Source organism: Papaver somniferum, unplaced genomic scaffold (assembly GCF_003573695.1).
Source record: "Papaver somniferum cultivar HN1 unplaced genomic scaffold, ASM357369v1 unplaced-scaffold_10, whole genome shotgun sequence".
Lineage (NCBI taxonomy): Eukaryota > Viridiplantae > Streptophyta > Magnoliopsida > Ranunculales > Papaveraceae > Papaver > Papaver somniferum.
Genome location: NW_020618825.1, coordinates 3978109 through 4001913, shown reverse-complemented (window position 1 = coordinate 4001913; position 23805 = coordinate 3978109). Strand labels below are relative to the sequence as shown.

The window sequence follows — 23805 nt, the reverse complement described above, 5'->3', positions numbered from 1 at the left end:
GTATGCATGCATGGGTTATTGCTTCAAAATTTATTACAGCTGCGAGCAGTTTCATTTAATATGGCTTTGGACGGGGAGGTTATATGGAAATGCATGTAGGAGAGATTTAGTGTTGAATGTTCACATTTTTTAAGCTTTGCTTTGTTCTAGAGACAATCAGAAAGTGGTAAGATGCATCTAACGTATACTGACCCATTCTGCTTAGATCTCAAAAAATAGAGAGAAGTTCTTCATAATGATCACTTAGGATCATTAAATCATCAAATATTTTAATGGTTTCTTGGGTTTCTCAAGGAGAGATAAGAAATGGTTATGTAGAGAACAGAGATGATAGACAATACAGTTTTTAGTCACCCAGGTTTGAAGAAGACAACACAGCTTTGTACTGACATTTCCTTTAAGAACTGCAGAATAGTTGAGTCAAATGGAAAACTCTACCTGTCGTCCAAAACAAGTCCCCCTTTTTTTGACCCACCATTTAATCCTAACTGGATATTAACCAGGGTATAGTCTAATCGCGGCTCGGCTCGGCTCATTCTCCGAGCAGATGTTAGTTTGTGATAACTCATAACCAATCTCGATAGACGAGTATTTTGTGGATATTGTAGGGGCATGAACTGATGTCCGGGGCGTCTGAAGTAATGCAAATAATCAACAACTCAAATAATGCTGATTCAGAAAATTAATTCATATTTCTGCAAATGTTTATTTAAATTCTTCCTATCACTTTATCAGATAAACCAATTTCACGCTCAAATACATACACTTAATGTTTATTGATTCAGAAAATTAATACATATTTTTGTAAGTATTTTTATAGTTTATTTTACATAATCAACTTTTATCAATTTGTAGTTAACAAAGTAAGTCTGTGTTGTATTTTTGTAACATGAAGTCGTGAAAGCGCATTACTCGGAGGAAAAAGGAGAATCATTCACATTTGGCGAAAGCTATCACTTCATTGTATCCAAAATTAGGGAGTATGTCCCAGACTTTATAATGGGTAAATCGGACACGGGTTCCACCGAAGATGATTAATATTTTTTGGATTTTATGTATAGATTCGTGGGTGGATCTATATATAAATCCTCACGAGACTGTCACTCGTCCACTAAGATCGCCTAGGGATCCAAAGGTTTGGTGCACGTGTTAAGTTCATCCGTAGATTTGAATTTAATAAATTATTTTTCTTACAAAAAAATGAAACTATCGGTCTATATACGATGAAAAGAAAACTGATTATAAAAATCGGATTTTATCTATGCCTACGTTAACCGATTCTTGATGTCCTTCGTGATTTCCGAAACACCAACCCATAATCGGTTTATCAAGACATGAATATTAGTTGATCTTATACCTAGCACGGTTAATTAACACCTAAAACGATTAAGGATTATAAACAGATGTACCCCTGTTTTTGTACCCGACTTAATAATGTACCCCCGTTTTTTTCACATTTACAAATATAGGCCCGTTGGATGTTTTCCATCCAAAACTGTTAGAAAAGTCAATTTCTCGTCACTGGTCAATTTATCGTGAGAAATTGACGCCACGTGTTTAAATCGTGTGAGAAAATAGTGCCACGTATACGTGTACCACGTGCAAAGATCTCAGTCACACATCTGGGTAAAGGAGATCTCGTTGAAAATCAAGGGTTCGGATTTAGTGTATTTGTTACCTCCGCCAACACGTGTAGTATTTATGTTTTTCTCCGCCAACACGTGTGTGATATTTAGACCGTAAATCATAACATGTGGGCTAATGTTAACCGTACATCTTAACGAGATCTCCTAAATGGACGGTGTGAGATTAAAGAAAAAACTAAGAAGGGGGAAAGAAGAAGGAAGGGTCGACCTAATCTCTTTTCTCTCATCTTCTTCCCTCGTCTCTCTCTTTTCTCTCTGTTTCAAGGACCAGTAAAGATGGTGAAGCTAAGACGTGGAAAGAAGAAGGAGAAGAAGAAACCAGAAAAAGAAAAGGAAAGGTTAGGGAAAGAAAGGTTTATGGTGTTAGCAACACCAATGTTTTCTTGTACACAGAGATTTAGGGTTTTCATTCTTTTTTTCGATTTTGGGAAAGAAAGGGTTTTCTTCTATTTCATGAAATAGGGTATTCGTGTATGACAGTGATGTAGGGTTTCCGTTAATTTGTTTTTCAATTTTGGGTATTATGTAAATTGTTATGATTATTTAGGGTTTTTAATTTTTTTTCGATTTTGAGTCTTCTATTAGAGTTCATGATTATTGAGTGAAATACAGTTTTAGGGTTTATTTCTAGGGTAATTTTTTTTACGATAGTGAAACTATTATTGATTTATGGGTGTTCTGTACATGTTTTTGATTATAGGGTGTTCTGTTTAATTTAGAAACTGTTATTTTATGTATTTTTTTTTGATTAAATGGTGTTGTGTGTATGACAGTAGATGTATGGATTTTGGGTTTATTTTTTGATTACTGTTGCTATTACTATTCTCTTTGAAAGCTGGAATGTTTAATTTACTCAAATGAAACGTGCAAAAATTGTTATAGAAACTTCCAGTGAATAATCTGCAAATGAAAATGTCTTTATGTATATGGCTTGTGGAAAAAATTATAATGTTATAAAAGCAACCAGTGATTGTTATTTCATGTTTGTGGAATCTCTCATTTTTGAACATGAATCTCTTATATTATATGTGTATGTGTTTCTGTATATGAATGTTTGAACTAATACTGTTTATGTACATTTGGTGCAGACCTGAAGTTGAAGATAAGTTTCTTAAGAGAGACATAAAGGTGAAGGTTATGAACACTGTGATGAGTTTTGAATTCAAAGGGTTAGCTAGAACAGATATGGGTCTCCTTCAATTGAAAGAAAAGATCAAGCCCCTAATTAGATTGCAGCCTAATGAGGAAGTGGATTTAATATGGTATAGTGACCCCTGTTTACCAGATTCATTGCTTACTGAAGAAGAATTTTGGAGGTTTTGGGATAATGCAGAAGTACATGAGAATTGGACTACACTGCATATGCAAGTTATCATTCCACATGAGTATTCTGAAGGGTTAACAGAGGTATATATTCCACACAAGTATTTGACACCAACAAGGTCTTCAACACCAAAGAAACCAGTGAGCAAAACCAAGCAAATTCCTATAAGAACAAGTCCTAGACTATCTAAGAAGAAGAACCAATGTCATGCAGCAAACAAGAAGTTATACTTTGACTTAGATAAAGAAGAAGTATATGTTCCTCAATTTACACAACAAACACAGTCTAGTGTAGCTGGTAACATACCTGAAGAACAATTTGAAACATTTAATCATGACTTTTGGTTTGAAGCAACACAGGAAGCAAGCGTTGTTGAGGATGATCAGTATGTTGTACAACTTCCAAATGAAGAACCTGATGAGTGTCACCCTGAGCAGGATTTAGAAAACTTCAACTGTGGGTATGATAATGAAGAACAACATGCAAAGGACTATGAGGAATTTTTGATAAAGGCTGCGGATGGTGGCTTGGCAGATAATTTTTATGATCCTAACTTTGGTGAGGTGGAGGTTGATAATGACAATGAAGGTAATGTTCTCTTTTCTTGGGTATTTGATTGTTTGTTTTGTTTTTGTTTTGTGTTTGTTATAGTATCTCAAGTATCTTAAAAATGAATTTTGTATGGTTGTTTTGTGTGTTGTTTCAGAGGATCATTATGGGGATATAGTGAGTTTTGATGGAGAAGATGAAGGTAATAAAAAGTGTTGAGCTAAAACAGTATTCAGCTACCTTATAAATATTCCGCCACAGGCCCACTCCATGAGTGGAAGAGGGAGGCTTAGTACGCCAACCCCGATCTGCTATAGAGTGTTTCTCAAAAATTATTTTCGACCAAAGTGAATCATTTTCTCTCCCCAAACTCCACCACCACTTTCTTAGGAGGGAACGATTAATCACAGAGATTTTTCTAATGCCCAAACCCCCTTGACTCAATGGTTTACTCACATTTCCCCATTTAACCCAATGATGATTTTTTCTATCAGCACTATTATGCAATAAAAAGTTTCTAATGGTCTTTTCAATTCGATTAACCACAGATTTAGGAGCCAAAAAGAGAGAGAGGTAATAGACAGGTAAACTAAGAAGCACACTTTTAATTAACGTGAGTTTACCTGCCTTAGAGAGCGAACTCCGCTTCCAAGAAGCCAATCTGTATTTGCAAATTTCTATAACCCTATCCCACTTAGATTTAGAGAGAGTTTGCTCGCCAAGAGGAAGACCAAGGTAGATAGCAGGAAAGGAGTCGCTAGAACATCCCAAACCTGAAGCAAAGGTGTCAATGTCCTCCACCTCGCCTACGCCAAACAGACTACATTTACTGAAGTTAGTACTCAAGCCGGAAGCAAATTCGAAGGACAGTAATAAGTACTTCAAGTAGCGAACTTGTTCAAGGCTAGCATCAAGAAAAACTAGAGTATCATCTGCGAATTGCAGATGACTAATAATTGTGCCTCCTTCCTTCACGACAAAGCCTCCCACTTTCCCAGCGATTGAAGCCTTAGAGAACATAACATTAAGGACTTCGGAGACAAGAAAAAAATGAAGGGAGATAATGGGTAACCTTGGCGAAGACCTTTCTCGCTAGTAAATTTCCCACATGAACTTCCGTTGACCATAATGGAGAAGGGAATTTTCAGAATACAACTCTTAATCCACATCCTCCACTTGACACCAAAAACCCATGCACCAAAGAACTTCATCTACAAAAGACCATTTCCCGTTGTCAAAGGCTTTTTCGAGGTCTATTTTACACGCAAGACCTGGAACATTGGATTTAATCCTCGAGTCTAGACACTCATTATCTATCAAGACGCTGTCCAAGATCTGCCTCCCTTTTATAAAAGTTTTTTGCGAATTCGAAACGAACTTGGGAAGCACAGACTTCAGTCTTTCTGCGAGAACTTTGAGATAGCTTTGAAGACTGTATTGGATAAGCTGATGGGTCTTAGATCCTTTATCTCCTCCACAACATCCTTTTTTGGCATTAAAGAAATGAAAGTGGATTTAAGTCTCCAGTCAATGAAACCAGAAGATTCAAAGACCTTAACGACTTTCATTATGTCCTCTTTCCCGAAGCTCTAACATTTAATGATCACATTCACTTGCAACCCATCAGGCCCCGGAGATTTTTCTTGACCCAAGCTTTTTAGAGCAGAAAGAACATCCTCTTCAACGATTTTTTTTTTCAAGGAGCTCTAAGTCAGACCCTGAGATATCCTTGAGACCAAGGTTGGTAAGAGAACAATTAAAATCTTCACGCAACTTGAACCTGTTGTGGAAGTGGGAGACTATGCTGTCCTATATATTGGTTTTATCCTCAACCCAATCATCGTTGATACGCAAACGCGCAAAAGTGTTTCTTCTTCTCCTTGCCTTAGCAATTCTGTGGTAATACTTAGCAATCATCGTTGAGCTGCCATTGCACACGAGACTTAGCCTTATAGTGAAATTCCTGCATATCTGCAATCTCCTGAAACGCGACTTTAAGATTATTGCGAGTACAATCTTGAGAAGCGGATAAGGAACCTTCATCAGCTTGCTGGTCTAGAACTTTAATTTGACGGAGAGTTTTTTCGAATTTCCTATCAATGTTGCCGAAGACTTCCTTATTCCATTCTCGAAGCTTAACTTTAAGCAATTGGAACTTCTTTGCCAACTGAAAACCTGGAGGGCCATCTACCACAAAACTACTCCACCAATTAGCCATAAGGTCGAGGAGAGAATCGTCGAGTAGAGGCCATCTATACACACTTGTTTTGCTCTCATGTGCTTCCCATTTTATCGTCCGTCTCTGTTGGTTGCTCCTGATTTAAATAACTAGCAACAGATAATGCATCATATAGGGTAATCACCACGTTAGTATCTTAAATTTTGTCGAATGTTATGTCTAATTAAGAACTATAAACACATATATAAAATTTGTTTATATATGCACGACTGACATTGTCGTCTAGACAGTTGGAATATGACATCCTAGCTATGTATGAGTTAAATATAAGCGTGTAGTCGGGTTGGTTGATCATCATTTGAGATTCACAGATCTGTTCACCAATTCTATGTTCCCTTGTTCCCCTAACTATTGGATTCTTCACATGCACGGACCAATAGTACAACTTAAAGCACATGTTGTGTTACTATGAACATACAAAGGAAAAAATGACCAATATGATAACAAAATCTGTTCAAGAAGAAGAGATGTGTGTGACCTATAAATTCCCAATCCTTGGAAACGAATCAGTTTACATGAATCTCCCAATTATTCTAAGCTGAATGTCCCTTAACTGTTCCTGTACAGTAGCAAACAGTTTCCTAATACATGTGGTTACTTTTAGTTCATGTTATGCTTCATAAACTGAAAATCAGAAAAAAACCAAGCTAAAAACCCATAATGGAAACAGATTGAAACCGAACATCAATCAGACATGGGAACTAACTCTGGTAATCCCATAAAGCCTACTCAAGGAGAATGCAAGGGCATTGCTTATATGGTCATCGTCTCGCAAATACGACTGAATCAAATAACTTAGAGCCAAATCTATGACAGATTTCCCACAAGCATCTACACTTCATCTCTAACCACCAGGGAAATAGAACCAATATGTGATAAATGCAGAATCTACATTCTTTAGAAGAATCACAAGACAATTAATGGGATGAAAAAAATTTAGTTAGCAGAGACTAGCTTAGAGGATTTCTATTAAACTCAATATCTAACTTCACATCTAAACCACAATTTTTTTTATTTTTACTCACAAAACTAGCTCGGAAAAAGAGTTGAATGAGGAATCTGTTTCTCATCTAAATGGAGAAAAAGTAAAAATAACACTAGCAGATAGCTGGAGTATTACCTTGTAGCAGTAAGTTTTTCATTTTCTGTAATTTCTTCGGGAGCTTTTCTTTTCATTCCACCTTCTCTCTCCATAATTTCTTTCAAAGAAACAAGGCTTTTCGCATGAGGGGTTGCCCGACCAGTGGTTTATACTGAATGCGTACAATCACCCAGGAATTTCTTCAACGTCTCGTCTAGCTTTCTCAAAGTTTTAGTTTCAGCGTCATAACAAGTGAGAACAGCATTGTACCACAACAAACATTTCTCGATCTTTGTCAGCGCAAATGGCTCGATCCACCTGTAGTCTTCCCATGCTAAACTGAATTTCGTAATCCAAGTGGAAACGAGCCCGCCCTGTTCCTGTGTATAACTTAACTCCCATATCATGACTTGTTTACTTGGAACTACTTCCATAACACACAAATTCCCTCCCAGTATCATGAGTTCGACGTGACTAACGTCATGGCCAACAGAAAGTATTGACGGGAGAAATTCAAACATCTCATTTTTCAAATCAAAAACTACTACACTCGTAGGTTTCGCACTGCCCTGATCTATCCAGTGAAGAGCTCCACCTGCAAAAACTCCAGCTGATGGTAAAACACTCAAATGGGACAAAAGGTATTTATTGCTTGTACAACTTTTGTATCTCCACACATTACCACGCTGGAGGGTGTATACCTGAACATCCCGGTAAATATTGTCGCGCAGAAGAACAACCCTGTACTCCTTGAACGATTGTAACCGAATCCAATCGCTGGGTTTGACATTGAGTCGAAACTGCCCCATTTAACAGTCGGAAGTTGAACGTGCTCTCCAGTGAGAGGATTGCATATATATATATATATATATATATTTATTTCTAGTATTCTGGGGTAATCACCATAATATACTAAAAAGTAAATTAATAAAGTGATCAGCTTCCAAACGCCTAATTAATAAACCTGCCAAATTTTTTGAGGCTTATATAAAGTAGCCTTTCCGTTAGGTTTGTCATCCGGGCCTACCAATACGGTCAAAAGCGTGGATTTGGTCAATTTGTCGTGATAAAATTACCATAATATTCTTACTAACTTAACATGAAGTGTTTAGATTTAATTCCCACGCCATTGTTTTCTCAAGTCGCACTGTAGCCATGCTCTGTAAAAAAAAAATCACAACTCAAAGTATATTCCAATCGCAAACTCAATTACGAAGAAGAATCAAAATTGTTTAAATGTGTTTACTAACTTATTCACGAGAATCAAAGGTATGGGTAGCATTGCATGTATTTTTTTATGGTTTAAATGGAAACCATTTTGGAACCTAAAATCTCAATTCTATATCACCCTAATTGAAAAAATGTTGTTGCTGTTGTTTGATATGGAATATGCATCATTGGGTACTAATTAGTTGACTGATTAAGTAATCAAAAAATCTAGGGTTTGAGCTTTGTTTGCAGTACATTAATGGAGATTTAGGGAAGATTCGGAAGAACACGTTACTGTTTTATAAAGAAAAAGATGATGAATACTTCATTTCAATTTGTGTCTCTTTTATAACTTAGTGTTTAATTAATGATTTGGGTTCAATTGGGTTTGGTCGGCATGATTTCAATTTCGGGAAGAACGGGTGATTTCAATTTGGGTTTGATATTGTGAATTTATTATTTGGGTATTGTTTTGGGATTAAAAAGCTAGGCTTCGCAGCTCTTTCTCTAGTGAATGGAAAACTTCAAGACCCCTGTTTTGATTGATGATAATTTTTCGTGATGTTGAAAGAAGATCAGTTTCATGAAGAAACGAAAAAGATGAGTAATGAGTCAGATCAGTTTCATGAAGAAACGAACAAGATGAGTAATGAGTCAATCAGCGAGTTGACTCAAAAACGGTTCACATTGAGGGGTTCAGATGACATTTTCTAATGAGGATAAGTGACACGTGATCACTAACTTGCTGTTACCCGTTTTCTGGAAAAAACGGGACATAAAAAGTCTAATTTGGCAACTTTATATAATGATTCAAAAAAACGTGTCATTTTCTAAAATATAGTTCAAAAAGTTGGGTCACTTTTAGAAAAAACTAAACCCTTACAAGAACCAACTATGAAACTTTGGAAGACGGATGTTGATGGCAAGACTACACTATGATCCAACGCAAGTGTTCCAAAACAGCGGAGTTGTTCACGGACATGATTAGTATTACTACCCCCATCGTCGTCATTATTTTGTTCTCAAAAGTAGAATTCTATTTCAAATGCAGTTGTTGTATTGTGTGACTGTGAGACGCCATAAAGTAAACCCATCTTCTTGGTTTTTGGTACCAAAGTTTCCCATGTTTTGCATACTTCTCTGCACCGTAATTGTGAGAATATTGGTAAGCCAGAAAGAAGAAGTATGTTTGCTGTGATTTCTAATGGTAACTTCTCCATCAAACCTCTTGAAAGGTTTTCTTCTTCTTTAGATCCTTGCCGCATTCACGACTATCTAACACTTCTCTCTATCTATATATGTTACCCTAATTACTTTGTTTTAGAGTTGGCCAAGACCAAGAGTTAAGCGGTTCACCATCTAAGGCCTCGCTCCTTTGACCTGAACACAAAATTAGGCGTGTCCCAAGTAAAACCGGTACCTCTTAACTCAGCCATGCTACCCAATAATAATACAGCTACCAAAAAAAAAAATCATTCCAGGGATCAGCAGAGTAATTCTGAGACTATTGGTAGTAATTAAGCCAGATATTATGTTTCGTTGTAATTTCTAATGGTAACTTCTCCATTAAATCTCTTAAAGTTTCTTTCTTCTTTTCTTTATAATTCTTAACTATTTCACGAGTTTCTAACCCATGGAGCGTAGAGGAGGTTATATTATCTTCATTGATCGGCCATAATGGTAATACTTTGTGCATAGCTAGCATTTTCATTTCTTGAAAAGAAAACATTTCCATCTCGTCGATTAAATGAAAATGTACTAAAAGCATAACAGATATAACAGATTACTAACGTAGAAACCAAAGTGAAACCATAAAACGTTCATTAACAGACCACGCATAACTAGTGTCTAGCAAATAACATAAAAAAAAAAACAAAAAAAAAAAACAAACGGAACAAGAACACACGTATATACTAATTAGTAGATACTTCTAGCTAGTTATAAGCCAAAATACCAAATTATGGTAGAGTATGAACACCACTACCATCCGCACATCCTGCACCACCACCCGCACCTGCACTACCGCCAGCACCACCAAGACCGCTTCCACCTCCCAAACCGCCTAGCCCACCAAGACCACTGCCACCGCCGAGACCACTACCACCTCCCAAGCCACCAAGCCCGCCTGCTGCACCACCAATACCCCCGATACCACCAACACCCCCTGCTGCACCTACTCCACCAGCTGCACCAACACCCCCTAGAGCACCACCAACACCAGCGAATCCCCCAATACCTGCGTAGCCACCTATACCACCGTATTTGACAAAATTCTTCTGATCATCCACGCCTACTGCAGCTGACTTGGTTGTAGACTTGTGATGCTTAACAACTACTGATGATGAATCTACAGGGACATTACGTGCACTAGTAATGTAAACAGAGCATACTAGTACTAATAACATCACATACCCTAACTTGGCCATTTCTCAGTCAAAAACACTCTCACCATTTCTCTCTCTCTCTCTACAGATGGAGGTGTTGATGACAACTAGTGAGCTCTACTGTGAGTGAGGATATCGCTGTGGTTTTGGATGAGAATAAATAGAGATCAAAGAAGAGTTATGAAGCGGTGGGAAACAGTTGAGAGAATAATAAAGATGAGAGCAAAGGAAGAGAGATTTAAATGTGCATGTCAGTGTTTCACGATACTTCCGATGATGATGAGGTGCTAGCTACCTAGCTGCATAGCATGTACATAGTTGAATATACACTGGTGCTGATACAGGAGTGCATTTAAGATCTTACATATACTGTACAACATTTCTTATTAGTCGTCGCTTCTCCTTTACAACAGCAAACTCTAACAGCCTTACACATGTATGCATGCATGGGTTATTGCTTCAAAATTTATTACAGCTGCGAGCAGTTTCATTTAATATGGCTTTGGACGGGGAGGTTATATGGAAATGCATGTAGGAGAGATTTAGTGTTGAATGTTCACATTTTTTAAGCTTTGCTTTGTTCTAGAGACAATCAGAAAGTGGTAAGATGCATCTAACGTATACTGACCCATTCTGCTTAGATCTCAAAAAATAGAGAGAAGTTCTTCATAATGATCACTTAGGATCATTAAATCATCAAATATTTTAATGGTTTCTTGGGTTTCTCAAGGAGAGATAAGAAATGGTTATGTAGAGAACAGAGATGATAGACAATACAGTTTTTAGTCACCCAGGTTTGAAGAAGACACACAGCTTTGTACTGACATTTCCTTTAAGAACTGCAGAATAGTTGAGTCAAATGGAAAACTCTACCTGTCGTCCAAAACAAGTCCCCCTTTTTTTGACCCACCATTTAATCCTAACTGGATATTAACCAGGGTATAGTCTAATCGCGGCTCGGCTCGGCTCATTCTCCGAGCAGATGTTAGTTTGTGATAACTCATAACCAATCTCGATAGACGAGTATTTTGTGGATATTGTAGGGGCATGAACTGATGTCCGGGGCGTCTGAAGTAATGCAAATAATCAACAACTCAAATAATGCTGATTCAGAAAATTATTCATATTTCTGCAAATGTTTATTTAAATTCTTCCTATCACTTATCAGATAAACCAATTTCACGCTCAAATACATACACTTAATGTTTATTGATTCAGAAAATTAATACATATTTTTGTAAGTATTTTTATAGTTTATTTTACATAATCAACTTTATCAATTTGTAGTTAACAAAGTAAGTCTGTGTTGTATTTTTGTAACATGAAGTCGTGAAAGCGCATTACTCGGAGGAAAAAGGAGAATCATTCACATTTGGCGAAAGCTATCACTTCATTGTATCCAAAATTAGGGAGTATGTCCCAGACTTTAATGGGTAAATCGGACACGGGTTCCACCGAAGATGATTAATATTTTTTGGATTTTATGTATAGATTCGTGGGTGGATCTATATAAATCCTCACGAGACTGTCACTCGTCCACTAAGATCGCCTAGGGATCCAAAGGTTTGGTGCACGTGTTAAGTTCATCCGTAGATTTGAATTTAATAAATTATTTTTCTTACAAAAAAATGAAACTATCGGTCTATATACGATGAAAAGAAAACTGATTATAAAAATCGGATTTTATCTATGCCTACGTTAACCGATTCTTGATGTCCTTCGTGATTTCCGAAACACCAACCCATAATCGGTTTATCAAGACATGAATATTAGTTGATCTTATACCTAGCACGGTTAATTAACACCTAAAACGATTAAGGATTATAAACAGATGTACCCCTGTTTTTGTACCCGACTTAATAATGTACCCCCGTTTTTTTCACATTTACAAATATAGGCCCGTTGGATGTTTTCCATCCAAAACTGTTAGAAAAGTCAATTTCTCGTCACTGGTCAATTTATCGTGAGAAATTGACGCCACGTGTTTAAATCGTGTGAGAAAATAGTGCCACGTATACGTGTACCACGTGCAAAGATCTCAGTCACACATCTGGGTAAAGGAGATCTCGTTGAAAATCAAGGGTTCGGATTTAGTGTATTTGTTACCTCCGCCAACACGTGTAGTATTTATGTTTTTCTCCGCCAACACGTGTGTGATATTTGGACCGTAATCATAACATGTGGGCTAATGTTAACCGTACATCTTAACGAGATCTCCTAAATGGACGGTGTGAGATTAAAGAAAAAACTAAGAAGGGGGAAAGAAGAAGGAAGGGTCGACCTAATCTTTTCTCTCATCTTCTTCCCTCGTCTCTCTCTTTTCTCTCTGTTTCAAGGACCAGTAAAGATGTGAAGCTAAGACGTAAGGAGAGAGAAGAAGGAGAAGAAGAAACCAGAAAAATAAAAGGAAAGGTTAGGGAAAGAAAGGTTTATGGTGTTAGCAACACCAATGTTTTCTTGTACACAGAGATTTAGGGTTTTTTTTTTTTTTTCGATTTTGGGAAAGAAAGGGTTTTCTTCTATTTCATGAAATAGGGTATTCGTGTATGACAGTGATGTAGGGTTTCCGTTAATTTGTTTTTCAATTTTGGGTATTATGTAAATTGTTATGATTATTTAGGGTTTTTAATTTTTTTCGATTTTGAGTCTTCTTAGAGTTCATGATTATTGAGTGAAATACAGTTTTAGGGTTTATTTCTAGGGTAATTTTTTTTACGATTTTGAAACTTTATTGATTTATGGGTGTTCTGTACATGTTTTGATTATAGGGTGTTCTGTTTAATTTAGAAACTGTTATTGTATGTATTTTTTTTTTTGATTAAATGGTGTTGTGTGTATGACAGTAGATGTATGGATTTTGGGTTTATTTTTTGATTACTGTTGCTATTACTATTCTCTTTGAAAGATGGAATTTAATTTACTCAAATGAAACGTGCAAAAATTGTTATAGAAACTTCCAGTGAATAATCTGCAAATGAAAATGTCTTTATGTATATGGCTTGTGGAAAAAATTATAATGTTATAAAAGCAACCAGTGATTGTTATTTCATTGTGGAATCTCTCATTTTTGAACATGAATCTCTTATATATATGTATGTGTTTCTGTATATGAATGTTTGAACTAATACTGTTTATGTACATTTGGTGCAGACCTGAAGTTGAAGATAAGTTTCTTAAGAGAGACATAAAGGTGAAGGTTATGAACACTGTGATGAGTTTTGAATTCAAAGGGTTAGCTAGAACAGATATGGGTCTCCTTCAATTGAAAGAAAAGATCAAGCCCCTAATTAGATTGCAGCCTAATGAGGAAGTGGATTTAATATGGTATAGTGACCCCTGTTTACCAGATTCATTGCTTACTGAAGAAGAATTTTGGAGGTTTTGGGATAATGCAGAAGTACATGAGAATTGGACTACACTGGATATGCAAGTTATCATTCCACATGAGTATTATGAAGGGTTAACAGAGGTAGCTATTCCACACAAGTATTTGACACCAACAAAGTCTTCAACACCAAAGAAACCAGTGAGCAAAACCAAGCAAATTCCTATAAGAACAAGTCCTAGACTATCTAAGAAGAAGAACCAATGTCATGCAGCAAACAAGAAGTTATACTTTGACTTAGATAAAGAAGAAGTATATGTTCCTCAATTTACACAACAAACACAGTCTAGTGTAGCTGGTAACATACCTGAAGAACAATTTGAAACATTTAATCATGACTTTTGGTTTGAAGCAACACAGGAAGCAAGCGTTGTTGAGGATGATCAGTATGTTGTACAACTTCCAAATGAAGAACCTGATGAGTGTCACCCTGAGCAGGATTTAGAAAACTTCAACTGTGGGTATGATAATGAAGAACAACATGCATAGGACTATGAGGAATTTTTGATAAAGGCTGCGGATGGTGGCTTGGCAGATAATTTTGATGATCCTAACTTTGGTGAGGTGGAGGTTGATAATGACAATGAAGGTAATGTTCTCTTTTCTTGGGTATTTGATTGTTTGTTTTGTTTTTGTTTTGTGTTTGTTATAGTATCTCAAGTATCTTAAAAATGAATTTTGTATGGTTGTTTTGTGTGTTGTTTCAGAGGATCATTATGGGGATATAGTGAGTTCTGATGGAGAAGATGAAGGTAATAATATGCTTGTTTAATTTGTTTCAGTTCATTATTGTTAGTTATTGTATTTTCAAAACAAGTTAAGATGAAGGTACTGACTGGTAGGATTTGTTTGTTTGTTTGTTAGGTGGACAAGAACAAGCTAAACCAGGTGGGCCTGAATGTAATGCACCTCACCAGTTTAATGGACCTCAAGCTAATGAGCCCTGTCCCACAGCAGAGTTTGAGAAAGAATATGCAGAGCACTTTAGGCAAGAAGAAGAGGAAGACTTGTTCCAAGAGGAGATAGGTGAGGAATTTAATCCTACTAAACTTGTAGTTGGTACCAAATATGTAGATAAAAATGAATTTAAGAAACATGTTAGGCATTTCTGTGTAATGAATGGACATGAATTGGTATGGAATAAATGTGATAATAAGCAACAAAGAGCAGTATGTGTTAATTGTGAGAGAAGACGGAATGTAAGTTCTTTATATATGGCATCAAGCGAAAAGGTGAAGGAGACACCTTTACACTCAGGGTATAATATAGAACACAACCACCAAGGTCGTGGAGATGGGTACAACAGAAGTGCAATTCCTCCTTATGTAGCTGATTGGTACATGGAAAAAAAAGGAGACAGGTTGTGATGCAGAAATACCTTGTCCATATGACTTAGCAGCACAATTTAAAAGGGACACAAAGGTCACCATTGCATACCATACTGCATGGAGGGCAAGGGTTATGGTGTTGGAGAAGCTATATGGGAGTTATGAGAAGAGTTACCAACAAGTTCCTAACTTTTGTGAAATGGTTAAGGTAATGTTACTCTTATCACATTATTTTTTCTTGTTAGTTGTTTTTGCAAATAATATTCATTTTTCATTCTTGTTAGTTATTAATTCTACTATGTTGTATGCAGAGAGAAACCCAGGAAGCCATTGTTCTTTCTCATATGGCACTCTAGACAATACGTTCCTTTCTTTAACCATATCATTTGCTCCTGCAATAAAGGGGTGGAAGGCTGGCTGTAGAAGGGTCATTGGCTTGGATGCTTGTCACTTGAATGGAAAGTTTGGTGGTGTGATGCTATGTGCAACAGGTAAATTCTTCTTTTTCTTCACTTATACATTCTTGTAATTCAATTTATATGTCATTTTGGATTATAATTCACTTTTATATGCAATCAGGTCTGGATGGTCAGAATGGCTTAGTTATGCTAGGTATAATGGTGTGTAGGAATGAAACCATAGAAAATTGGAAGATTTTCCTTGGAGATTTGAAGCCTCTGGTAGATGAAGATGGTGTGCGTATCTGTTTCATCTCAGACAAGCAAAAGGGAATCTTGGAGGGTGTTGACTATCACTTTCCTTTAGATGAACACAGATATTGTTTTAGGTATAATGTGTATGATTTCAGATTACTATTCCCTTTTTTCTTTCTAGATCACTTGTAATAATCCTATAATGTATTTGAATTTACATGTGACAGGCACTTGCTTGCAAACTTCAAGAAGACCTACAAGAGTTTTAGTTTGCAGAATCATCTTTGGAATGCAGCTAAATGTTACAAGAAAAAGCATTTTGAGGTAATGCATAAGCACATTTCACTTGTTTAAGTATATTTCCTCAAAATTCTTAAGTTATGTAACCATAAGCATTGTTTTTGTGTTAGGAACATATGGCCAAGATGAAGGCTGAGAATGCTGATGCTGCTTGGTATCTCTTGAAAGAAGAAAAACCACAAACCTGGTCCAGGTCCCATTTCGAAAAAGACAGCAAATGTGAGCACCTTAATAATAACTTTTCTGAGTCCTTCAACAATATGGCAAAGAAGATGAGGGATAAGCCCATCTGCAAGTTAGGCCTGATGTATGGAGATCTGGTGATGAATACTTGGTATAAGAGAAGAAATGAGTCTGCAAAATGGAGAGATGGTGACATAGTTCCTAAAGCAATGAAGTTGATAGAAAAGATGATAGCTTTGAATCCTAATTTTAAGTTGGTTCCAGCTGTGAAGTACAAAGTCTATGAAGTGATTAGTGTGCATGAAGAAGTTTTTATTGTGGATCTTGAGAAGAAACTTTGTAGTTGTTTGCAATGGGAGTTAAGGGGATTTCCATGCCAGCATGATGTATGTGCTTTGGCTCCAATGAGACCTAACTGGGCTGAGTTAGTTTCCTAAACTTGAACCCCTTTGTACATTTTGGTTTGTATTACATTTTTGCTTGGACATTGTTTAACCAAGGCCATTTTGTTTTGTTATATATTGTAGGTATTGTAGCCCTTACTACACAGTGGACTACTACAAGAAGACATATGCTCCTGACTTCAATCTACTAGAGGGTGTAGCTAACTGGATAGAGGCAAATTTAATTTTAAATATTTTTTGTTTAAAATATTATATGTTTTGTCTTTATTGTTTGTTGTGCAATAAATCAGGGTAATAAAGTAGATTCCTTTAGGGTTTCATTGTACTAGTATAACAGCCTCCACAAGTTTTCTAACTCTTATCTTCTTCTTCTTCTTATTCTTACTTCTTTGCAGCCAGAAAAACCAGAAATGATGAAGACACCAGTAGACATTAGAAAGCCAGGCAGGCCAAGGAAAAAGCGGATATTGTCATATGATGAACCAAGAGGTCAGAAGAAGGCTAGAAGATGTAGTAGGTGTAAAAATGAAGGTCAATACTCATCAAATTGTGTTGGTGGTCCAGTTGGAGGAAATCCTAAGGGATTCAAGCCTAGAACATGTGTTGATGGCACAAAGCAGACAACAGTTGAAGCTCCACCAAAGAGAAAGTACAAAGCTAAAGCTGCTGCAAATTCTGGAGGTGCATCTGCTGCAAATTCTCAACCTTGTGCTAGCAGATCTAAGACGCAAACAAGCGTTGCTCAATCTTCCCAACCAGCTGCAACATATTCTGCAAAATCCAAAGGTGTCATGAGAAAGGAAGGTGATGAATCTTGCTCTCAGCCCAGTTTCAGTCAGCACAACACCCATGTTGGATCTGTTAGCAACAACATAACCTTTACAGCTCCAAACCCAAAAGGAAAGAAGAGAGCAAAGAAGTATATGAAGCTTTAGATGTACCTATTTTATGTTGGTTTGTGTTTATGATGACTCTATTTTATATTTGAATGTTAAGACAATTTCTGGAATGTTATGTTAAGATAAGACAGTGGAGAGTTACTGAAATAGATAGTCTTTTATTACTATTGTAGTTACATTTGCAGATTTAGCTTGAATTCCTTGCATACTTCATATACTATTGTTTCTATAACTATTGCATCTTACACAAGTTCAATTTGAGTTTGGAATTACAATTCTCTTTGGAGCACTGTTGATTGTTAAGTGAACAATTTTGAAAATAGTAAGGATTGATTGTCTTCTCCACAGGCTGAGACTTACACAAGTTCAATTTGAGTTTGGAATTACAGTTCTCTTTGAAGCACTGTTGATTGTTAAGGGACCAGCAACGTGTACATAACTTACGTGGAAGAATAGACGAGTTGGCAAGTGAGTTGGATGATTTAACTGCTGACATGGAGGTTAACTTTCCGTTAGCCGTTCCTTCAAAAAAACGGTCAAAACAGGAGTACATTTGTAAATGTGAAAAAAACGGGGATACATCTGTATGCGCCCAAAAAAAACAGGGGTACATCTGTATTTCACCCAACGATTAATCAGGGTATATAGCAGTAAGAGAATATTTGGCTAAGGGGTCTCAGGAAATTACTTCCTAATAACCTTTTTTTTTCTTTTAGTAACATGCTAGGCGTTAGACTAGGAAAGATTTATATTGAAAAAAAATGGCTAGAAAGTTTGAGAATGTGCCGCGTATGCACACCCAATTTACCCATGGATGTTTTCTTTTATCAGAATCAAACTTTGTTCAGCAGTTTTAATGAAGTCGAGTAACTCTATAGTTTGAAATGTTTTGAGATTGGTGAGTTGTTCATAGCCGGCCTTTGTGAATTGTTGTGTTGGCGATTTTTTTTTGGCTATTGACATGTAGAGTTTTGGTTTTTTTCTCGTTGAAGGAAATGGCTTAGTCGCTTAGACGTAAATGTGACCTCGTTTTTTTTCCATGCCATACATAAATTTCTCAATATGAATATGTTGGCTACAATTGAAGTTTAAAAGCAGGAAAAGTAAAAAAAACATCAATAGAAGATTAATAACTTGAATAAAACCTAAAGTAGCACTAAGTTTTTTTCCATTTTGTTTCCTCGTAACCTTTTCTCTTCTTTCCGCCTTTTTTCTTCGTAATCGCTATTGGCGAAATAAGGCTATTCACGTGAGGAGTTGCTCGATTGGTGGTATTTATAAAAGGCTTACAATCACCCATGAATTTCTTCAAATTCTCATCTAACTTCCTCGGAGTTTTAGTTTCAAGGTCATAACAAGAGAGAACAACATTGTACCACACCAAACATTTATCGTTCTTTGTTAGCGCAAATGGCTGAAACCATCTGTAGTCTTCCCATGTTATACTGAACTTCATAATCCCAACTGGAAATATGTCCGCACCATTCCTGTGAATAGTTGAGAGTGTTCCTACATCTCAACTCCCATACTGTGACATGTTTACTTGGAACTAATTCTACAGCACACAAATTCCTTTCCAGTACCATGAGTCCGGCATGTTTAACGTCATGGCCAACAAAAGGTATTGATGGGAGAAACTTCAACGTTTCATCTTCCATATCGAAAGCTACAGCCTTAGGTGTTGTACTTGCCTGATCTATCCAGTTAAGAGCTCCACCAGCAAAAACACCGGCCGGCTGTAAAACAGTAGTCAACTGGGACAAAAAGCATCTATTAATTTCTTTGTTGGGTTATTTGCGTTACCTCTCCTGGTGAAGATTATAATTTGAGTTACCTCCCCCTACAGAAATAAAATTAGTAAAACTTCCTCTAGTTAATGTTGAATTTGTCTGGGTTGTTATTCTCTACTGTACAAGATGTTGTTGCTGTGATGGACTGAAATAAACCTTAAATGTATGCTAGTATTGTAATTGTTACTGGGAAGAAGAAAAATGAAGATGAGGGTATTTTGGGAAGCTAATTACCACGTGTTTAGTTTTGTCCACCTGTATATATCTGGTGACTCAACTAACTGACTTTTGGACGGAATTCTTAACGAAGGAAGGTTTTGCTAATTTTATTTATATAAGGGAGGTAACTCAAATTATAATCTTCATCGGGGGAGGTAACTCAAATTATAATCTTCACCAGGGGAGGTAACACGAATTACCCCTTATTTGTTCCTCCACAAAGATCTCCACACAGACTCAGTAGTACCACCCATGACGGTACACACCTTAACTTCCCCGTCACCATTGTCCCGGATAAGAACAACCTTGTATTCATTACTTACACGACTGTAACCAAATCCAATTGCCGGATTCGAATCACAGTTGAAAATACGGTCCGCCCACCAGTTAATAGCCGGAAGTTGAATGTGCTCTCCGGTGACAGGATTGCAGATATAAAAGTTTATCAAAAAGATGTTAGAGGTTACTATTCTGGCATAACAAACTAAACCGTTACAAGAACCTACAATGAAACTTTTGTTTGAAAAACTAAGTTCTCCTTAACAAACAGAGTTCATCGACGTGATTATTACTACTAACCTTATCATCATCATCATCAGAATTATTTTGTTCTATAAAATAGAATCGTGCTCTAGTTGACCACTTTCCTTAACGTAAAGCAAACCCATCTTGGGTTGAGGTAGTGAAGTTCCCCATATTTTGCATATTTCTCACTGTAATAGTGAGACTATCGGTAAGCCAAAAAATATCTTTGTTGTGATTTCTAATGGTAACTTCTCCATGAAATTTCTTCTTCTTTTCTTCTTCTAAATTTTCGCCGCATTTACGAGTGTCTAACTTTCTAATGGTGTAGATTACTCTAATTACTTTGTTTTAGGGTTGGCCAAGAGAGTTAAGCATTTGATTGACCATTTAAGACCTCCTTTGACCTAAACACAAAATTAGGCGTGGTCTTATCAGTATTTCGTCAAATGAGTCGACTGGTCCTTTGACCTATGTGCGGTCTCTGGAGGTTTTGAACCGTGCCCATGCAAACAAAAAACGTCAAACCAAGACTTGTTGTGATAATCTTAGCTCCTTGTTTGGTTCGTTATTTCTTTTCATTCCCATTTCCTGCCACCATTCTGCAGCGCAAAGAACTTGTACGAAATCTGGAGCAGACGGATGTAAAAATAGTGTTCAAGGACATAAATTGATACAACAGAAGCCTTTGATACCATATATTTCATTAGTGCTGGAGGATATGGAAGTGTGTATAAAGAAGAGATATCAACGAGCCAGGTCGTTGCTGCATTAAACTTTCCAATGGTATTAACTAAAGTTGTTAAGAAGTCTTTCGGAAGTGAAGTTCATGCATCGATGGAAATTCACCATAGGGACATTGTAAAACTCTTTGGATTTTGTTCTCCAGTAGGGGAAATTTTTTCAAATTTGTGTTTATGATCAACTCGTTAAGGGGAGCTTGAAAAGCTTTTATGCAATGGGCAACAAGCTGGAGCTTTTATGATATTGAGGCACCCATCAGAGGTCATTACATTAATCTCTCAGATGATCTCCTTCCACACCATCTTTACTGGTCCTTATTGATTTTGCTAATCTCCAACAAAGCATATACAGGTACACTAAAAACTGTGCCGATTGTCCCAACTGACAACATGCTCTCTTAATTTTCTCAACACACGGTTTCAGCACGAATGTATGCAGTACGAGGTCATGAATCTTGCATTATTTTCGGGAACTTATTTAAGAACCTGGTTTATTAAATTATTCCTAGTTGATTCATAATTAACTTCTCACACGGGGGCGAAATCCGAAGGGGGCATGGGGGACAAATGATATGTTGATACATGTCTTTGATTCCCATGAATTTTGTTTTTAATAATATAAAAGAAATGTATTTTTGGACAGAAAACTTGTTTTCTTAATTGTTGTTGGTATTATTGGAAATAGAATTCATGGGAATCAAAGACATGTGTCAACATATCATTTGTCTTCCATGCCCCCTTCGGATTTCGCCCCCATCAAAAAATTTCTCCACATAACTAGCTGCAAGAGATCATTGTTGATAGAACAGACCTAAGCATTCAAATTTGACATATGGTATTTATGTTGGAAAAAGGAAAGATAAAAAAGGAGAAGGAATTTATTGGGTTTCATACAATTGAACTCTAAAAGCAGTAAAAGAAAAAGAACAAAAACATAATGGAAGATAACTAGAGTATGGATTTGGTTCGTGGATCAACATCATATGTTGATCCAGTCCGAATGGATCAACTGCTGCAGTTGACGCAGTCAAGTTGGATCAACATACGCTGTTGACACACTATGCGATATTTGAAAGTTCGAGTTAACTAGAAGAGCAAGTTGTGTCGGTTGCTGTATTTAGAATTTTACTATGTTTAGAGTTTCTTTGTGTTTCTAGAAGTGTGCTTTATTTAGAGTTTTTTTTATTAGGAAAGTGCTTTGAGTGATTGTCAAGTTTGTGAGACTATAAGTAGGTTGTTAAGCCATGAGAGAATGTACACCAAACTGATTATCAATGTAATCGTTTATTTGCTTTCTTTTATCCTCTCCTCTCTCTTGCTCGATCCTACAGTAACATTCCAGTTATCTATATCATGGAAGAAGGAATATTTTTTCTTCTAAATTGAAGTTGGGGTTTTTCAGCTGATTTTCCGCAACTACATTTTATCAGAATAAAACTTTGTTCAGCAGTTTTAGTGAAGTCTGAGTCATACTATAGTCCGACATGTTTTGAGATTGATGAGTTTTTCATAGCCGGTCTTTGTAAACTGTTGTGTTGGGGTTTTCGGCTGTTACATGAAGAGTATACGCCTTAGTCGCTTGGATGTAATTGTGAGCTCGTTATTTTTCCATGCCATACTTTCCACCTTTTTTCTTCGTAATCTCTATTGGCCAAACAAGGCTATTCACGTGAGGAGTTGCTCGATTGGTGGTATGTATATAAGGCGTAAGATCACCCATGAATTTCTTCATAGTCTCATCTAGCTTTCTCAAAGACTTAGTTTCAGGATCATAACAAGAGAGAACAACATTGTACCACAACAAACATCCATCACTCTTTGTTAGCCGAAATGGCTGAAACCAGCTGTAGTCTTCCCATGCTAAAGTGAACTTTATTTCCCAACTGGAAAGGTGTCTGCACTGTCCCTGTGAATAGTTGACGGTCTTCCTATATTTTAACTCCCAAATGGCCATATTGTGACATGTTTACTTGGGACTACTTCTATCACACACAAATCCCCTTCTAATACCATGAGCCCGACATGTTTAACGTCATGACCAACAAAAGGTATTGATGGTAGCAACTTCAACGTTTCATGTTCCATATCGAAAGCTACAGCCTTAGGTTTTGTACTGGCCTGTTCTATCCAGTTAAGAGCTTCACCAGAAAAAACACCGGATGGCTGTAAAACAGTAGTCAAGTGGGACAAAAGGCGTCTATAACTTTCTTTGTTTCTCCACAAAGATCTCCACACAGGCTCAGTAGCACCACCCTGGACGGTACACACCTTAACTTCCCCTTCACCATTGTCCGGGATAAGAACAACCTTGTATTCATTACTTACACGACTATAACCAAATCCAATCGCCGGATTTGAGTCACTGCTGTAAATATAGTCCGGCCACCGTTGAATCGCCGGAAGTTGAATGTGCTCTCCGGTGACAGGATTGCAAATATAAAAGTTAAATCAAAAAGATGTTGTGGTTTGCTATTCTGGCATAACAAACTAAACCGTTACAAGAACCAACTACGAAATTTCTGTTTGAAAAACTAAGTTTTTCGAAACAACAGAGTTGTTTATCGATATGATTAGTACTACTAACCTCATAATCATCACTTTGTTCTGTAAAATAAAATCGTGCTTTAGTTTGACCAGCCTCCTTAACGTAAAGTAAACCCGTCTTGGGTTTAGGAAGAGAAGTTTCCCATGTTTTACCTACTTCTCTGCAATGTAACTGTGAGATTTTTGGTAAACGAGAAAATATGGTTTCTGTGATTTCTAATGGTAACTTCTCCATAAATCTCTTGAAAGTTTTCTTCTTCCGAGGTCTCGCCGCATTCACGACTGTCTAACTCTCTTCCTATATGTATATGCACGTTTTCTAATGAATGTTTGTACCCTAATGACTTTGTTTTAGGGTTGGCCTAAGAGTTAAGCGTTCGATTTGACCATCGTTTTAGGGTTT

General features: G+C 36.8%; 2 protein-coding genes and 1 long non-coding RNA gene across 3 annotated transcripts; 2 read left to right on the top strand and 1 right to left on the bottom strand.

The window, feature by feature from the left end:
- Positions 1–10006: 10006 nt before the first annotated feature.
- On the bottom strand, positions 10007–10474 carry LOC113326166 (glycine-rich protein 23-like). Its single transcript, XM_026573940.1, has one exon. The coding sequence runs from the start codon at positions 10472–10474 to the stop codon at positions 10007–10009; it is 468 nt and encodes a 155-aa protein (XP_026429725.1).
- Positions 10475–14331: 3857 nt separating this feature from the next.
- LOC113326655 lies at positions 14332–14724 on the top strand. The gene is made up of 3 exons (XR_003348449.1): positions 14332–14406; positions 14525–14569; positions 14682–14724. It is a non-coding gene; the product is annotated as an uncharacterized LOC113326655 (long non-coding RNA).
- Positions 14725–14932: 208 nt separating this feature from the next.
- Positions 14933–17620, top strand: LOC113326164. The gene is made up of 8 exons (XM_026573939.1): positions 14933–15016; positions 15171–15353; positions 15549–15636; positions 15725–15932; positions 16026–16122; positions 16209–16705; positions 16809–16899; positions 17081–17620. The coding sequence occupies exons 1-8, from the start codon at positions 14933–14935 to the stop codon at positions 17618–17620; spliced, it is 1788 nt and encodes a 595-aa protein (XP_026429724.1).
- The last annotated feature ends 6185 nt before the right edge of the window (positions 17621–23805 follow it).

Coding starts and splice junctions, on each gene's coding strand:
- LOC113326166 (XM_026573940.1), bottom strand. CDS start 10,474: ATGGCCAAGTTAGGGTATGTGATGTTATTAGTACTAGTATGCTCTGTT.
- LOC113326164 (XM_026573939.1), top strand. CDS start 14,933: ATGAATGGACATGAATTGGTATGGAATAAATGTGATAATAAGCAACAA. Junction 15,017..15,170: donor ATTGTGAGAGAAGACGGAAT/GTAAGTTCTTTA, acceptor TGGAAAAAAAAG/GAGACAGGTTGTGATGCAGA. Junction 16,123..16,208: donor ACAAGAAAAAGCATTTTGAG/GTAATGCATAAG, acceptor TTTTTGTGTTAG/GAACATATGGCCAAGATGAA.